The sequence below is a fragment of the Eptatretus burgeri genome, chromosome 9 (assembly GCF_056783735.1).
Source record: "Eptatretus burgeri isolate ZD-2024b chromosome 9, Ebu_testis_v1, whole genome shotgun sequence".
Taxonomy (NCBI): Eukaryota; Metazoa; Chordata; class Myxini; order Myxiniformes; family Myxinidae; genus Eptatretus; species Eptatretus burgeri.
This window is the reverse complement of record NC_140969.1, coordinates 22,444,504-22,463,000: the sequence shown is the minus strand read 5'-3', so window position 1 is coordinate 22,463,000 and position 18,497 is coordinate 22,444,504. Positions and strand designations below refer to the sequence as shown.

At 48.7% G+C, this 18,497-nt stretch overlaps 1 protein-coding gene across 1 annotated transcript in view; it reads right to left on the bottom strand.

The window, feature by feature from the left end:
• LOC147019699 (mucosa-associated lymphoid tissue lymphoma translocation protein 1 homolog) overlaps positions 1–18,497 on the bottom strand; it is a 102,467-nt gene that overhangs the window by 71,680 nt on the left and 12,290 nt on the right. Inside the window, 4 exon segments of the mRNA XM_085894353.1 lie at positions 1,058–1,157; positions 1,244–1,428; positions 9,899–10,058; positions 14,148–14,341. Of these exon segments, the coding sequence (XP_085750479.1) occupies positions 1,058–1,157; positions 1,244–1,428; positions 9,899–10,058; positions 14,148–14,341 (639 nt within the window).

Genomic DNA, 18,497 nt, shown 5'->3' with positions numbered 1-18,497 from the left:
ATAGCACGATATCTCAAAAATGTATTTGGCCCGATTTCTTCTCGTGGATGAGGAATTATGGGGCAGAGGTATGCGTTCTACCGAGTGCCCTTCTAGTTGTATACTAGTTTGAATGTCCCCATTCTCCTCTGTGTCTTTTCATTTGCTTGGTTCGTACTGTTTATAATTGTCTTGTGTACCGTCTCCGCTGTAGTTGTCCATACAAAATAAACCCTGTAAAGGGTAAGAAAACGTGTTCAAGCCATTTGCTTCCTGTGTGCGCAGCGCCGTATATTTCAGCTCATTTGGGCGACTTTGGGGAACGGTAAAGAATAACAACTGAATGCAGTGCAGTAAGAGACCATTTGGCCATATCCGTAGACGAAAGGTCCTGGGGCTGAGACACACTGTATTAACTCAGACATGACAATAAGCCAAAATTTCAGGAGATGCAAGGGTAAAGGATAGATTAAATGCATGAGGAGAGGAGAAAATAAAGATAAATTGTGAAATAGAAAGAAACTGGCAAATTATGTAAGGTTAGGGCAGGAGGCAGAAATGGGGAAGAGGAGGGAGAGAACAAAGAGTGGGAGGGGGAGAACAAAGAATGGGAGGGAGAGGAGGGAGAGAACGAAGAGTGGGAGGGAGAGGAGGGAGAGAACAAAGAGTGGGATGGAGAGAACAAAGAGTGGGAGGGAGAGAACGAAGAGTGGGAGGGAGAGGAGGGAGAGAACAAAGAGTGGGATGGAGAGGAGAGAGAGAACGAAGAGTGGGAGGGAGAGAACGAAGAGTGGGAGGGAGAGGAGGGAGAGAACAAAGAGTGGGATGGAGAGGAGAGAGAGAACGAAGAGTGGGAGGGAGAGAACGAAGAGTGGGAGGGAGAGGAGGGAGAGAACAAAGAGTGGGATGGAGAGGAGGGAGAGAACGAAGAGTGGGAGGGAGAGGAGCAAAGCAAAGCCGAAGTTTTGCAGGGAGGAGAACATAAGTACACAAGGTAGGATTCATTAGATGAAAACAAGTGGCCTATGAGTTCATTATCATCTAAATGAAGTCAGGGAACCATGTGATGTCCTCTTACCAATATCGACTGTTGCTGTATCACTCAATATGGAGACTCCAACACTGTTGAATATGCGACATCGATAATCACCATGGTGAACCATCTGAACATTTTTTATCTGGAAGAACATCCATGACGATTAGAGGCCCACAAATCAGTGTAAACCTAAAATAACAAATCAAAGCAATTAAATCAAGCAATAACCTTCAGCCTGCGGCCCTGTTTTCCAATCGAGGCACCACCTTCGTGCAACCACTGGTAATTTGGCAATGGACAGCCGACGGCACCGCACTCCAATCTCAGCGTTTCACCCACGTGCAGACGCACTCCACAAGGCTGCTGAACCACACACAGGCTTCCCGAAGGTGGTGGAACAGGCCCTAGAGGGCCTAAAAATGGTTCGAAAAATTTTGTTATGACAAAGCTTTAATATTTGGGTAAAAAAATATTTAAACATCACAATAACGTGGTATTACGCACCATACAAAATGTGACAGACACATTGGTGAACCCCTTATATACCATGTTTACATTTGCACTTTAAATCTTCCCCCCAGTTCCTGCATTTACACGAATACAGATTACAGTATACAGGCGGAAGGATATACAGTATACTGCAAACTGTATGATACAAGTTAATTTATAGCGAACACAGTGAGCTTCATACTTAATGCGTGCACGTGAGAATAGGTAAACAAACAACAACACAATACCCCTGGCTATTTCGAATCCGTGTCATTGGATATGACCTTTTGCTTCCGGTTGTTGTTAAACGCTGTGCGGTGTATAAACACGATTGGGTTTTATTTCTGTGGTGTACTGATAGAAGATGCTTAGCAGGCAGACACGATGCGGGGGAACAGTCGAGCCGGGCTGTGTTGCACAAGCGCGAGCGCGAGCGTACTTTGCCCGCGGCTCTCCTTTATTGCGTATTCAGCACACTCACGAGCCGGGCGACTCCAGCATTACTACGACGCCTCAGGCGGCGCGCACACCTTATATTCCTTGCAGATACGATGACCACAACGACCCCTCCTCCCATCATCATGCCCCGCCCTGCATACCCGCAGGCTACACCACCACACTCCTCCCTCCTAAAACGATGATTATTAAATGATCACCATCATAATAAGCATAACCAGCACAAAGGACTACGGTATAATAGTAGACAAGGCACAAAAAATGAAAACAGCGAAGTATAACAGCACATCACATCATATAATGCGTGAAAGCGAGCTAATGGAGCTGCCCCGGCCAGGTTCCGAAGACGGAGGTGCACACAGCACCTCCCAAACTCTGGCCGCGTTACCGATATGAAGCAGCAAGGCGAAAAGCACAGCAGCCCTACACAGCGGAAACGCCCCCAGGCGGCTCATGCTGACATGGCCCTCGGCGAGGCCGTGGCGATCTCCCGAGCAAACCTCCCCCGGCACCATCAAACGCCTCCGGCACACTTCCCCCAGGCAGGCCCGACGTAGATAAACATTCCGAGGAAGGAAGCCCGCTGTCTGGAAGCCGTGGCGCCAGCGCCAGCCTCGATTGACCTTGGATGGGGGCGCTGAACAGCGCCGCCGGCTGAACGCACTCAAGGCTCCAAAACAACCCACGCATCACAATCAGTTGAGACGCCAACGCCCGTCTAAACGGCCTTGAGCGAACACAGAGAGCTGCGCCCGCAACCAGAGGTGGGGGTAACGCCGACCAGCGCACCAGTCTTGGCTCCGAGTCGATCTCCGAGACCCACACGGCAGTTAGACGGTAGCAATTCCATTTAAACCACACTTCAATCATAGGTTCGTTATAAATCACTACGAACATCATTCGAACCATTGCAAACTCATGTTTCCGTACAGCACGTTCTTTTGATAAAATCCCAGCACATGACAAAGCAACTACCCGCGGCCCGGGACAATGGAAGGCCAACCCAACCTTTTTATTCGCCACCACCGCTCCCAAAGCCACCACATCACATTGATCATAATACAAATCCCATTGATTGATCTCCGCCAAACCCACTCTCACACGGGAACTGCTGGCATTTATTTCAACAACGTTAAACTGCATCACAAGAGCAAGGAAAAACACATATGCAATGAACAGCAACCCACAACCCACATCACGAGTCCGTCTCTTGGTTGTCGACTCGATGTTGTGACTCGCGACTTCCTTTAACGCCACGGGCTCACCGCAATCTGTTGAAGCTGCCCGAACAACACCAGCGCGCATTGCCTCACGAACGCTGCCGAAGCGCGGGAACTCATCGCGAGAGCTGATACGGCTCTCGCCGCTCCCGAACCTTACATCACCGCCGCAGGCAGCAACGAACGGCCGCTCCCGTTGCATCGACGCGTCCCCCGCCGCCAGAACCTCGCCCTCGGTACTCGACGAAGGCATCAAAGAGAGCACTGGCACACCTGGAGGTACGAACCGGAGATCCAGCCCGAGGTGCACCAGCCAGTCCCGACCCAAAAGGGCGGGCCCCTCCCCTCGCACCACGAACACCGAGAGCCGGGCGCGTCGACCTCGGTAGCGCACTGAGACGTCGGCCCTCGCAAGCGGTGCAATCGCTTCACCGGTGTACGTGTACAGCGACAAGGCCGTCTTGACCAGGTGAACACCGCAAAGACCACGAGCCGCCTGCTCACCCATGACCGACACCGCAGCCCCGGTGTCCACGCCAAACACGGTCGGCTCGCCATTCACTTCGACCTCCACCGTGAACGGCGTCGTCATCTCCGAACTAACGGAAAACAGACTCAACCGTGGTTGCATCTCCTGCTCCGGCCCGCCGGCATCGCCATGCCCCGGTTGCAGGCCGATCTCCAGGTCACTGGGGTCCTCCCGCACCTCGTCATCCAAGACCCCAACGGAGGCCCCCGCCATCCGACACACACGCTTCAAATGTCCCACCTTGTGACAATGCAAACACACGGTGTTCTTATACGGGCACATTTGTCGCAGGTGCGGACCCCCACACCCCCAGCACCCCTGGAAAGCCACTTCGCTCCCGGTGCGACCGTGCTGCGGTGCGCGCCCTCGTCCCGCACCGCCAAGCGCGCGTGCGACCTGCGGCACTTGAGTCATCGCGCGGACTCCGGGCTGCGCGACCTGCGGCACTTGCGCGGTCACCGCGTGGACCTCGGGATCAGCCGACATGCCCCAGCTGGAGCTACTCATTACGTCCTGGCCAGCGATGGTGCGGACATCCGTGAGTGTCTGCTCGACAGACGAAGCAGTCCCGACCGCCGAGTCGAATGTGATGTCGGTCAACCGCAGGATGGCTGCTACCATCTTTGCGTCTCGCAGACCAGAAATAAAACGATCTCTGAGCCGTGCCGGACGCTCCTCTGTCGTGAACTTGCAAGGCACAGCCGAATGCTTCACCCGTGCTACGAAGTCTGCAACGCGCTCCTCGCCACCCTTAGCGAGGTGATCGAACTGGAACCGCGCGAGATGCAATGACTTCTCTGGCGCCAAGTGGGTCTTCATTTTCGCCACGATGTCCTGAAACGATAGCCCGTCATCACTGGGCTTATTCGGAAGTTAGCTTATAGGAAGTTAGCAAAGCAAGAAGTGATGCCAACTTGAGCTCCTACTAAATCTCTGTTGTTATCATGCAACTCTCAGTCACAGCCAGACAAACTCAGAAGTGGTTGCTCCATTGTTCAGGACTTCCCCAACGGACCATGCAGCCCTGTACACTGGTCTAATGTTGACACAGGACATCTCTGCTTTTGTGGTCGGTCCAGAGAGAAGAATGATCATTACGCATGACCTGGATCTTTATAACTGCGCACTCCAGATTCAGCAGACAGTGGGTTACACCAACAGGATTCTCCAGGCAGGGGTTTTGCATATTGCCTTTGCTGCCTTGCATGACCTTGGTAAAACGATTGATGGAAGTGGTATCGACACATGTGGCATTGAAAGCGGAACATACACCTCTGCAGCCCTTCATGGGATCTATGGTGGCCAGGCATACAAGCGAGGAATTGAATACCACATTAGGGCTAGCTTGGCGATTATAATGATGAGGTTTGATGCCATTTCCTCTGCATTTCCTCAAGGATCTCTACATGGGCAATGTGGCACTCTTCGAAAGGCTCTACAGGAACACAGTCCAGACATGGTTGACATCTATGAAAACATCCAATTCGGGTACTCCACAAATCTGAAGCCGCATGAAGGAGATGACAGAGGTGAGCTCACTCAGTTTCTCATGCAGTACCTTGAACAGGTAGAAAGACTTCTAAATCTCATCAGTGTCTGTTGCTCAAGAGACTGGGAACTTTACTTGGTAACACTGGAGAACCTCATCAGCACTGGAGAACATCTCGCTCAAATGAATGCTCTGGAACAGGATGATCCTGTTACTTGGGAAGCACTGAAGTCTGCAGACTTTGTTGTGGCAAAATCGGAAGTTCCCTTTACCCACCTATTCACTGATCAGACCCTTGAGCAGGAGATAAAGGGGTTGAAGTGTCATTGGACTGAGTCAAGACGAAGCTGCTTTGGACAGACTCGTTACCACCACCCCTCATCTTGCTTGAATAGTGAAACAGTACCTCAACAGCTTCCCTCAAATCTCCAAGTCTTCTTCTCTAGGATGGGAAATGTTTCGTTCCAAGAAGTTGGAGGAAGAGTTGGAGGAAAAGGAAATTGGAGGATGTTACCTCCTACTCGTGATGCCTTACAAATTACATTGCCATGCGTGATAATGATAAGTCAAACATTACCAACTGTCCAGTTCTTCCACCGATTGAAGAAAATGGTTGGAATGTTAAGGAAGGTGTTTATGTTCCAGTGAGGTGTCTCACCCTGCCCACACCTCAAGCTGTGATTGAACTGACGAAATGTGCATGTAAATCAGGGTGTAAAGGAAGGTACATCTGCTTCAAGAACAGACTTCCCTGTACTTCTCTCTGTTCGTGCAATGGCAGTAAGTGTGGAAACATAATAAAGGATGATACCCACAAGGATGACAATGAGGATGATGAATAAATCAGCAAACAGTTTAATGTGATGATGATTGACGTGGATCAGGACAAGGATGATAAATAATTACGGTGTTGGTTTGCATTCATATTTTTAATATTACTTTGTACTTGTGTAAATTAAAACATTCCGAGTTTATTAAAAAAGGACAAACCGAAGGTACATTGACAATTTTTACAACGATCCTTGTAAAGCATGTATTTCATCCCAGTTTGATTGCATTGTGAAACAAACACAACAATAAAGGTGTACATTGTGATTGGTATTTTCGGTTTTTATTTCATATTTAGTTTTGTGCAAAAATCGCTGGATCATCTCATCAGACGGTTCAGTTTCGGTCGGGTCCCTTGATGATACAATGTGGAGATCGCTCAGGATGTGATATTTATTGACTCATCTTAATTAAAATAAAATAAAAATTCCCCCAAACATCTCATAATGTCGGACACGTTGATTTCTTATTTACCCAAGATAAGCGCAGGTTTATTACAGGATGGGGATCCATTGACGGAACACCCCCCCCCCCTTTCTTCCCCCCCACCGACCTTGCCCATGACAGGGGTTACTGAATGCATATGTTACTTTGAAAGTGTCAAAAATGGATTCAGCATCATGAAAAACCACTAAAACGACACTAAGATTATGAAAGTAGGTTCATTTTAAGCGGAGCTAGTCCCGGGGGGGGGTCATAGGGTGGAAAGGCCCCCCCCGGAAGGGGACCCAGGGCCAGAAAAAAATGAACCCCATCATTTCCCTAGAGTTTGACCCATATGCAATACAAAAAAGCAAAAAAAAAACAATTTTAGCACCCAAATTATATGGGAGATACTTTTAAGAACACTTCATACCATACTATAATGGTTAGGGTGATGTGCTTGGGATCCTAGGGTCCCGACTTCAAATCCCATTTGACCAGTGATCTTCAATATTTTTTAGAAGGGGGCCTTGCTGATAAGATATCAGTGTGAGAGCTGCCACACCGTATGAAAGACTCCAAAATGGCTGCTATTAGGCCCCGCTTCAACATACTCTCCCTCCCCCCCCCCCTCTCCTTGTGGTTACTGGGCTGCAAGCATAATTGTTTGCATACTGCCACCTACTGATGTAGTTACGCTGTCATGATGATGGGATGTTTTCATATTTGTGTATTATCGGCCACGCATCAGGGGCCGCACTTTAGGCCACCAGGGGCCGCCAGTGGCTCACGGGCTGCGCAATGAAGAACAGGGCACTTGGCTGTTGAATTAATTCCAGGTGTGGTTGACTCAGCCTGTCATCCTTCCGAGGTCAGCAAAATGAGTACCATGTTGCTGGGATGATTGAGCCATTCGAGTATCCTGTGTCAGAGTGGTGACCTGTCCAGGATTGTTCAGAGCGTCGGTGCTACCAAAGCAGTCTCCGAGGCTATTGGGCACAGAGTATCATCTGAATGGATGGATGGACTCACATTCGCCCAAGAATTACCAATATTTTTTATTTCAATACACAGTGTCTTTATATATGAGGAAAAGTATAACTAGGAAAAGTACCCATCCCCAGTGACAGGAAAAGTTCAAGTTAATCCATCAGTTTAAATTATGTCATGAACTTTAAAACTGTTAATTGTGTCGTCACAATACCCAGGAGGCCAACAGGGGTCCACCCTACATGGCATGCTATTTTTGGTATGAGCATGTAGATACGTTAAATGGAACCATAGTAACAAATTCAGATGAGACAACCCTGCAGATATTTCACTCGATGGTTTAAAAGAGAAAATCCAAGATGGCCACCACAACACATATGTGGTAATTGCTCTTTTGGTTATATTGTTACGGATTTTGAAGCTTACTGCACTCAACATTCAGGTCCTTATAGAACAGTTATATGGGTAAGTGTGTGTTTATAGTTAGGGCCCCCTACCTGTGTCTAACAGGAACTACGTGTGTGCGCTGCGGAGTGTCGTTGACAACAAACCTCCTTCACTACACTTCACACATCGACGCCATTGCCCACGTGCGTTTGGCAACGTACGTGGGCGGAGATTTCCATCGCCTCAGACCGGGACTCCACCCAGGAAGGCAGGGGCATGCCCCTTGTCCAAGCACACCACAGAGAGCGACTTTCCCACAACACGCGGCCAATGGGGGTTGAGATGGCCACAGAGAGCGATTTTCCCACGAAGCCCCGTCCAATCAGGGTGGAGATCGCCTCAGATGGCGATTTGCTCACCCTGGAGGAAAAAGAAAATAAAAAGGAACGCCAGGCTGGGTGGTAAAAGGGCCGAGGTGGTGGAGGTCATGGTGGTAAAAGGGTCGAGGTGGTGGAGGTGGTCGTGGTGGTAAAAGGGTCGAGGTGGTGGAGGTCGTCGTGCTGGTAAAAGGGTTGTGGTCATCGTCGTCGTCGTGGTGGTCATCATCACCGTGTTGCGGGTTCGAGTCCCGCCGAGCTGGATCATCGTCGCCTCTGATCTTCTCCTTGGCCTTGGTCGATTGGTGCATGGCCGGTTGGAGAGCGCTGTACCTGGTGCTTGGAGCGGCATCGTGTTGCGGGTTTGAGTCCCGCCGAGCCGGATTGTCGAAGCCCACACGAGGCGGACAGGTCCAAGCACAGGCTCTGGTCTCCAGCTCACCTGTCTTCGAGCTGGAGGCCTTCAATAAAGATCCGACGGGTCCATTTCTGTGTGTGTGTTTGTGTGTGGGCCCGTCTTTAAGTAGCAACTGTATAAGTGCTTTTGCTTGTACATTGACTGCATTTCTTATAGTCGGATAACTCTGCTCTTCTGTGTTCCCCTCCTGGCCTATTGTAAATAAATACCCATTTTGTTAAATGTATCAGCTCGTTTCTGTGTTTGTATCATTGGTTTGCCACGCTACGAATGGGAACTAGGAGGCCTCATTGCTGCCGAAATCTTGCAATCGGCCCGGCAGGATTCTGGTACTCCCCGCTCGGGGTACGGCTCGGATCCGGCTCGGTAACGGCTCGGATCGCGCAGATCCTGCCGAGGGTGAATTCCCTCGGTAGTTTGGACGATGTGGGTATTTAGGTAAATTGAAATTGGCAATCGACCCTATCCCACGCGGTCGACCTATTGGCGATCTTCGGTCCGATAAGGGACCCATCGGCTCCGGAGTTATCCGGGGTGACGACCTATAAATTCCGGGTGTTTGGTGGAGCCGACTCTACTGCTCCACCTAGCGGGCGTGATCGCCACCGAAACTCAGCTCAACAACAACATTTCAGTAACCAGGGCACATAAAGACTTCAAATAAAGTTCTAATGTGTGACAGATCTTCCACAAGCCTGAGTAACTGTAGAAAAAGAAAAGGAAAGAAAAGAGAGGGGTAAAGTAGGGGGGAAGAAGAGAAAGGGAAAGGAACATTTTAAATGTACCTCATCTTGAGGGGATAGAGGAAGGTGGCAGTGGTGGAGTTTTAATGCATTTTCATTGGAAATCATTAATTTGATTGTTTTTTTGTATTCTCATATTCAGGTCGGTGTATAAGGTGTATAGATGCATGAGAAAGTGGGAATGTTCAGGAAGGAGGAAAAAATAAAAGGAGAAAGAGAGAAATTGAAAGGATTCATAAATGAGGCCTACATGTATACGTTACATCGTCAGGACACACACACATGAAATCAACACAAAAACACCAATAAATGCATGAGAAGGCACGATAAGGGACATGCAGTACGATTAACAGTGCAGGTAACAATCGCCAATCATTATACGAGAGAAATCTGGAATGGTATCCTTTTAATTGGAGGCCGTTCGAAGCAAAAAGAAACTCATCTATGTGCAGAGGTAGCCGGAACCGAACTCCAGTGCAAGTTGCGCTCAAATCTAAACCTACTGCAGCTTCCTCTGCAATCTTTATCACACACCGTCTGTTTGCAGCACTTCCAGACGAGCCCACTCCGAGAAGACGCAGCCACGGAGATCTGCAGACCCACGAGGTAGTGTGCTCACACGACAGATGTAGTAACCAGCGGCTGAAAGCGGTGTGTTCTCCCACGAGAGCACAGGTCCACTTGCCACGGGTACCTGCATCACAGGCACAGATACATATGAACACACTTGAATTGTCAATTGATATTCTTACTTTATCAGGCCATTAGTATACACATAGGATTAAAAAAACAAAATCCAATTACTGAGAGTGAAAATTCAAAAACAACACGAGTTGAGACACAAATGTTGATTGTTAACACATCACACAATTGTACACATGTCAGACATGTTGAAAGGCCTGTGACCCCTTATATAATGCTTAATAATTCTTACATTCCTTGGTAAGGGCCTCAGAAAAGAAGGCAAGAATGGTTCATTCATTCAGTGTTGTGTGTCCTGAGTGGCCAGGGCTCACAAATGAGCAAGGCCTCTATATGTTCAATCAATCACAAACTACATGTATGTGCTGTCAGCTTGAGTTCACCACAACTCAGGAATGAACGTGACATGTTTTAGGAATGTTCTTAGTAACAAGGTAACGAATTCTCCACTTGATCACGAATGAGTATTTTTGTTGTTGCAAGTTATAACAGGTCTAATATATTTGAGTCATTAAATGCTTTTTCCCTGAGTGGTTGAGACTCGTCCACAAATCAGAAAAATGACAAGTAAATGAAATTTGTGTTGCTTTCAATATATCGAACTAATAAATAAATTCTTTCAATAAGACAAAAAAAAATCCATCGATTGACTTTTGGGGAAAGGGGGACGATCGTTTAGGTCCTCCTGCTGTGGTTCAAGTTTTTTCCTGGTCATGTCACGTGCACCTGCAGTAAATGTTCGTGGCAAGTAGAAATAAATTAATGTACGTGCTTAACATCATTCTCTTGTCCACCCCACCCCACATTCTCTTGTCCACCAGCAAAAGTGTGTGTGTGTGTGTGTGTGTGTGTGTGTGTGTGTGTGTGTGTGTGTGTGTGTGTGTGTGTGTGTGTGTGTGTGTGCGTGCGTGCGTGCGTGCGTGCGTGCGTGCGTGCGTGCGTGCGTGCGTGCGTGCGTGCGTGCGTTTGTGTGTGTGATGGCACCTGTCATAAAGTAAGTTAAGACTGTTTAAGACTGTCTAAGTTTATTTGGGGTAAATCTTCACTCTGACACATAACTTTTCTCGCTTTGTTAAAATTAATGTGCTTGTTATAAATGTACCCAGTTCGTTTTTGTCTTTTCCTCCATTGGTCCAGCATGGTCCGCATCTTAGCATAGCCAGGAAGTAATACCCCAAAAATCTGCTTATTAGCCAGTGCGTACTTGGCAGCTCCACTCGGCTGCATCTGATCAGGTAACTAATGCAAGTACGCATTGAGGGCACAATTCCCTGATAAGGCGATCATGTGTTCCTAATTAAACGGAAGTCAGACGGAGGACACTGAGTCACGTGGTCAAATTATTGGCGTTTGCAGTCGATGAGTGACCCGCCATGATACAAACTTAATCATGTGCAATGGCCTGTGATTCCCGGTGAGTCCGGGGAGAAACCAGAGATATCTCCCCTCTCGTTGTACGCCTGGAAAAAGTTCCTCGACCGGGGCCGCAACAATATCACAATATCTCAGAAAGTTATGGACGGATTCAGATGAAACTTGGTGGACAGGTTGGGAGTGTAACAAGGACATTGTTACGGCTGTGGAAATTTGCAGACCACCATAAAGGACCTTAGATCAGTTATGACGATAAGTATATGTGTAGTTAGATTTCCCCACCGTTGTTTCGAGGGAATTTTCCATGTTCACAGGGCTGCGATCCTTTGAGATAGCCATTTTTCTTTTGCTGTCGTTATTTTGGACCAATCATCCCCCAACAACCAAATCGCCACCACCATCATTCCCAAAACAACTACAACTCAAACGCCACCACCTTCGCCTCTTTACCTCCACAACTCCACCCCGTGAAACATCGCTTCACTGCCATTCTCAAATGACGCCCGCCAACAACCAAATCGCCACCACCAACACCCTTCCCAAACCACCACAGCAAACTCCCACCACCTTCGCCTTTCTACAGAACGTCGTGCCATGGGTTGTGAATGGGATCCTTTTGAAGAAGAAATCGGATCAGGAATGATTCACGCACACTTTTCATCCATCCAATGGCTGAGCATCAGGTGGTGTAGCCCCACCTCCATACCCGCTGTGATCCACAAATTTACATACGCACTCCTCCCCCGGCCTATATAAGCATGAGCACAACGCAGCTCGAGGCAGTCTGGAGGGGTCGGAGAACAGGACGGAGTTCGAAGAGGCAGACGGCGGCAGTGTCGGTGCAGCAGTGTCGGTGGGGCAGAGTCAGGAGACGGAGCTCGAAGCAGACGGGGAAAGGCAGACGGGGGCCGATCGACGGAAAGGAAGGAGCTCGGAGCTCAGTTCGAAGTTGAGGGGCGAGGAGGGCGAGTTGCTGAGTGGAGCAGGGACGTGGAGGAGGGCTCAGAGGCGAACCAGAGGGCTGCGTGGGGACCGCCGCTGGAGAAGGGGCGTAGTGGAGGACACAGCCAAGAGGAGTTCGCCGGAGCCAGTGCGGTCCAGAGCGTCAACTCGTTGGACGGAGCGTCAGCAATTCCCCTCTCCCTTACCGAGCTCCGCGCTAAGAAAGCACCGGTAACCCGTCCGTTCCCCTCCCCAACCGTGGTGCCGACGGTGAAACACGTGCCTGCGCGGAGAACGCCGGAGAGAGCTCATCGGCCACGCCAGAGGCACGAAGCCAGGCGCAGCTACACTGACATCGCGGCTTGCCCGCCATCGCACCATGAGGGCGCGGGTAAGACCCTTCGGTCTCGTGGACCTGGCCGCTCATCCAGGTTCCACGCACATTTGGTCCACGAACCTGTCTGCCACCCTTGCCTTTGAGGGTGGCTTTTTCCTTTGCTTTTGTGTAAATGCATGTGGTGGCGCCATCTTATAAGTAAAATTGTCTAAGTGTGCATGTGGAATAAAGACACTTTATTCGGTTGTAATTCTTAATTTGCTTGCTTGACTGTTAATATACGTGCATGATTTTCTGTATGGCTGTAAAATACGTGCCTTGTCTGAGTGTGCAATAAATGTGCTTGTTGAACTGTTCCCCGTTTCATTGCGTCCTTTCCCTTGTTTGAAAGTTCCATCTTGCATCACGGAAGGAATTGGTAGAAGGATGTAAGCACCCAGTAAATAGAATCACGTCCGTCGGGGCCAGCGATAACATCGCTCGGTTATCACTGAAGCACGGAAGGGACCGCTTAAGCGGTTCGTGTCCTACACCGGCCAGCGGCGAGGTACGATCGCCCGGTTAACTACTTGCACAGGTACTTAGGTAGGTCAAGTTTGGCGAACAACCCTATCCTGCGCGGGTGGCCGATTGGCACGATTGTGGTGGGGTCGAAAGACCCACCTGTGACTCACTCCTGGCGGTAGTTCCAAGGAGGGTCACGACTGAATTGTTCGTTCCGGTGGGCGACGCGGTCGCGATTTGAGTTACGTGACCGATCGCACACCGGGTGGACCGAAATTCGTAACAATATATTGATTCAATTTTGGTGAAGATCTGGATCTGGACATGAATACGCTAATTATTTAATTTTTAAAGTGATTCTTTGCGATTGAGAGATCAGGTCAAAAACGATATATAGCATGATATTTCAAAAAGTTATTGGGCTTGATATGTTCCACTGGATCAGGCATTGCGTGGCGGAGGAATGCGCTCTACCGAGTGCCCCCCTAGTTTAAAAATGTTTTTATTACATGTCATGTTTTGAAATATTGCATTGTGCTTGCAAAGTGAAAAAGGTAGCAAGCTATATTTTACAACAAACGACTTTATACCCGTAATCTAAGGTTCATGGAGGAACTTGTGCATACCTCATATGCAGAACAAAGACAATGAGACATCAGTGTACTTTCACATGAATTACAAGGACAGCAGCAAGACAAGGTACAGATACTTTTATTGTACATGGGGGGGGGGGGTTGGGAACACGAACAGGCCAACCCAAATTGTACATAAAACATGAAAGTGCTTTCACAGGAAGACTGATATGTTGTACACTGACACCATGAAGACACACAATGTGGTGGTGTCTATCATTTCTGGTGATATTTGCCTACACTGAAATACTATATTTGCCATAATGAGGTTGGCTTATTGATGGTATAGTACCTTGTTGTGGTTGTGGAACCATTGGTAACGCAGAACTTTAAGTGCCTCTGCTGAACAGGAAGATGGACTTGCAGCAGCCCTTAACTGCCTGGAAGAACCTTGCTCTTCCGTAGCGTGGCAGATGAGGGAGGCAGACCAGCCTGCCACAATAGCCAATGACTGTGGCTGTTGCACAATCTTTACTTTATGAGGCACTGTCCGACACAAGGAGCACATTCGTCAGATTCAGCCCCTGAAAGACCCCAAATTGCAATGATACACCATTTGCTCAATGACTTTACAAGGAATGGAGACTGCTATCTACTAATGTCTTCGTCCTGCATGTTATTTATGTGCAAGCTCTACTACGAGCCTCAGGTTGATGTCAAAAAAGTTCCTCTACTGGTGGTGTGACTGAGTACCAAAAATTTTTTTTTAAATAAAAATTGACTTCCCATCTGCTCACCAGGTTATTTGTGTAAGTCACCCCACAAGATTGCTCCAGCGTGGCTCGGGTAACTTCAAGTATTACAGTATTGGTGGCTCAGGCCAATAAATGTAGCTAGTTTGTAGTCGCCAAAGCAATGCATGTACGTAGAGAAGTATCTGATCCATATGTGGAATTCTCGACAGTCTTACAAGATGGTGCAGGAAGTAGCACACTCACATTTGAGGTGTCTATTTTTTTTTTGTATACCTTGTCGAGGCTCGTGTGAGAGCTAACACACAACGCACATCAAGGGGGCATGAGACAGGAGGGGAGGGAGTGGGAGGGACAAAACAGTGGGGAACAGACACATTAGGAGATTTGTGGAAGGGAGAGGGATGGGACGGGGAACATGGGGAATAGAAGATGGACATTACAGGGACTTTCAGGAAGGAAAGCAGTGAGTTTGAAGGAAGTGGGCTTGGGTGGATTATCGGGGAGAGAAAAGATCGAGGATTTGGATGGGGGATGATAAGAGGTGGTGGTGAACAGCTGTTTCGAAAGCCTGGAGGGACGAATGGGAAAGAATAGAGTGATGGAGTTTATTCCAAAGGCGGGAAAAAAGAGGAATGAAAGAGTGAAGGTGAGCAGTGATTCGTGATTTTGGTAGTTTTACCAGAAGGGGGTTGTTGGCGGACCTTGAGCGCCCTGAGGAAATGTGGTGGGGACAAATCGCAGAGAGAGCATGGGGGGAGGGCGAGGCTGGAGAGGAGATGGTACAAGACAGAAAGACCACCGACCAACCTGCGGTGAATGAGTGAGAGGCCCAAAGACTCAGCCTCATTGCGGGAGATGCCGATGATCCGAAATGACTTGGTTTCTACAGCGTGAAGCCGAGAAAGGTGGGAGGCAGGAGCACCAGCCCAGAGGGGAGAGCAGTACTTCATCAGGCTACAGACAAAAGCTTTGTAAGTGGTCAGGAGCTCAGGAGGGCCGAGGAAGGACTTTGCACGATGGAGGATTCCCAGTCGGCGACTGACTTTGGACGCGAGGTTTGAAATGTGGCTTTCCCAGGAAAGGTCATGGCAGATAGTGAGACCCAGAAACTTGAAAGAAAGGGCTTCTTCCAGAGGATTGTTGAGAAAGTGGATGGGGGTGTTTTCTAAACGGTCCTTTCGAAGAGACATAGTGAGAGTGTGGGATTTGTCCAGATTGAAAGATATGTTCCATGTGTTGGACCAGTTTGTGATTTTATCCAGATCTGCAGTGAGCGAAGAAGCTGCTGCTTGCCGGTCTGAGGGATGACCGATGGTACGGCAGAGGGTGGAGTCATCAGCAAAGAGATATAGAGGATTTTCCAGAGAGTCGGAGAGATCATTGATGAAAACCAGAAAAAGAACAGGGCCCAGAACACTACCTTGAGTGTACCCTGGACAGGTACACCAGCCTGGACAGGAAGAGGGGATGAAACAACTCTATTTGGGGCCACACGTTGCCTGCGACAGGAGAGGAAGTCTGTGAGCCATGAGTGGAGATGGCCTTGGATACCATGGGAAGAGAGTTTGGTGAGTATGGCAGGGTGCCACACTGTGTCAAAAGCATGTGATATGTCCAGGGATACGGCTCAGATTTCCTGTCTGGCATTGAGGACCTCCATCCATTGATGGGAGAGCAGAAGCAGCATATCCAGGGTAGAGTGACCTGGTCTGAAACCGAATTGATGATCGGAAATCAAGCCATTGGGGAAGAGGAAGGATTTCATGTCTAAAGCGATGATGGATTCCATAACCTTGCTGATGATTGGGAGAAGGCTGATTGGTCTGTAGTTGCAGGGATTTGTTTTTGCACCTTTTTTATGCAGGGCAGTGATGGTTGCAGATTTCCAAGCAGATGGCAGATGACCTTGAGCAAATGAGAGGGTGAATGGAACAGAGAGAGGGTGAGCAAGAGCAGAGGAGCAGGCTTTGAGGACACGTGGGCTGATGCCGTCTGGACCGGTTGCAGAATCTGAGTCGAGGTTTGACAGCAAGCTCTCCACCTTGTCAGGAGAAAAGGACACAGAGTCCAGGGACAGTTGGGTGTGACTGGGTAAGGTGGGTAGAGAAAGTGATGGGTTTTTGACACAATATTTAGCTGCAAACACCAAGTTTAGGCATTCAGCTTTTTCCCGTGTGGTATCAGCAGTGCGGCCATTTGAGGTAAGGGAGGGGATGGAGGGGGAACATACACCAGAAACAGATTTGATTAGACACCACCAGGATTTTGAGGAGGGAGAGAGGTTTGAGAGTTCAGACTTGAGATGAGAAAGATGTTGTTTTCTGGCTCTCCTGAGGGTACATACACACTTATTCCGAGCTTTATGGAAGGAACTGAGATTGCCCTCAGTTTGGTTTGTTTTCCATGAGGAAAAGGCAAGTTGTTTCAGGACAACTGCCTCGCCACAAGCTTCAGTAAACCAAGGGTGGGAGGAAGGGTAGGACAACTGAAGACGAGAGGGGATAAATCTGTGCATGAGGGAGAGCAAGTTTCTTTGAAAGAATTCCCAGGATGAGTTGATGTTGGAGAAAGTAGCGATAGTAGACCAGTCTATAAGTGTGAGGGTTGCTTGGAGACCCTGCCAGTCGGCTTGAGTGAAATGCCAGACTCGACGGCGGTGAGGTGGTTCTCTCATAATAGCCAGAGAGATGTCCACTTTGACAAGGACGTGGTCAGAAGAACCGATTGGAGCAAAGGAAGAGCAGCAGATATTGTCAGGGAAATTTGTCAAAATCAGATCCAGAATAGATGGAGTACCATTGGTTGAGATCCGGGACGGGAAGTTGACCGATTGAGTTAGTCCCAATGAGTCACAGAAAGCTTTTGCTGAGGTGCCATAACAGGTGAGAGAGGTACCCACACCTAGCCAACTGGCATGATGACAATTGAAGTCGCCACATTAGAGGAAGAGAGAGTTTGGATGAGAAGATAGAAGATGGTCCATGTTTTCGGATAGTGAGGTGTAGAAGGAGTCATCACTGTTAGGTGGACGGTACATTACACATATAAACATGAGGTGGGAGTGGAGGGGAAGCCGTAGCCAGAGGTATTCCTGGGGGTGTAGGGGAGTGATAGCAGTGCATGGAGAGTGAGGAATAGAGTCTTTGATGAAGAGAGCAACTGCTCCACCAGGACGAGGCTCAGGTCTGTCAAACCGGAGGAGGGAGTAACCGGGGAGAGATTCTTGGGAGTCAGACACGTCTTGGGGGAGGAAAGTTTCTGTTAGGCTGATTATGTCTGGTTTGTCAGTGGCAACCTGGATGGAAAGATCTGAAAGGTTTGAGCGAAGGCCCCGGATATTTGAGGTCCACACTTTTAATGAAGAGGTAACGGAGGAGGCTTTGGGTGCAGGGGGTGGGGGGAGGGGGAGGGTAGGACAAGGGATGAGGAGGGGAGGTAAGGAGGGTTGTTGAAAGAGTGTGGAGGATTTTTTTTTTTATTTTATTTTTTTTTTTTTTGTATACCTTGGTCGAGGCTCGTATGAGAGCTAACACACAACTCACAGCAAGGAGGCATGAGACAAGAGGGGCGGGAGTGGAAGGGACAAAACATTGGGGAACAGACACAGGTGAACTGTGGAAGGGAGAGGGATGGGGATGGGACGGGGAACATGGCGAGGGGAAGATGGACATTAAAGGGACTTTCAGGAAGGAAAGCAGGAGAATTGAAGGAAGTGGGCTTGGGTGGATTATCGGGGGTAGAAAAGATCGAGGATTTGGATGGGGGAAGATAAGAGGTGGTGGTGAACAGCTGTTTTGAAAGCCTGGAGGGAAGAATGGGAAAGAATAGAGTGAGGAAGTTTATTCCAAAGGCGGGAAAAAGAGGAATGAAAGAGTGAAGATGAGCAGTGATTCGTGATTTTGGTAGTTTTACCAGAAGGGGTTGTTGGCGGACCTTGAGCGCCCTGT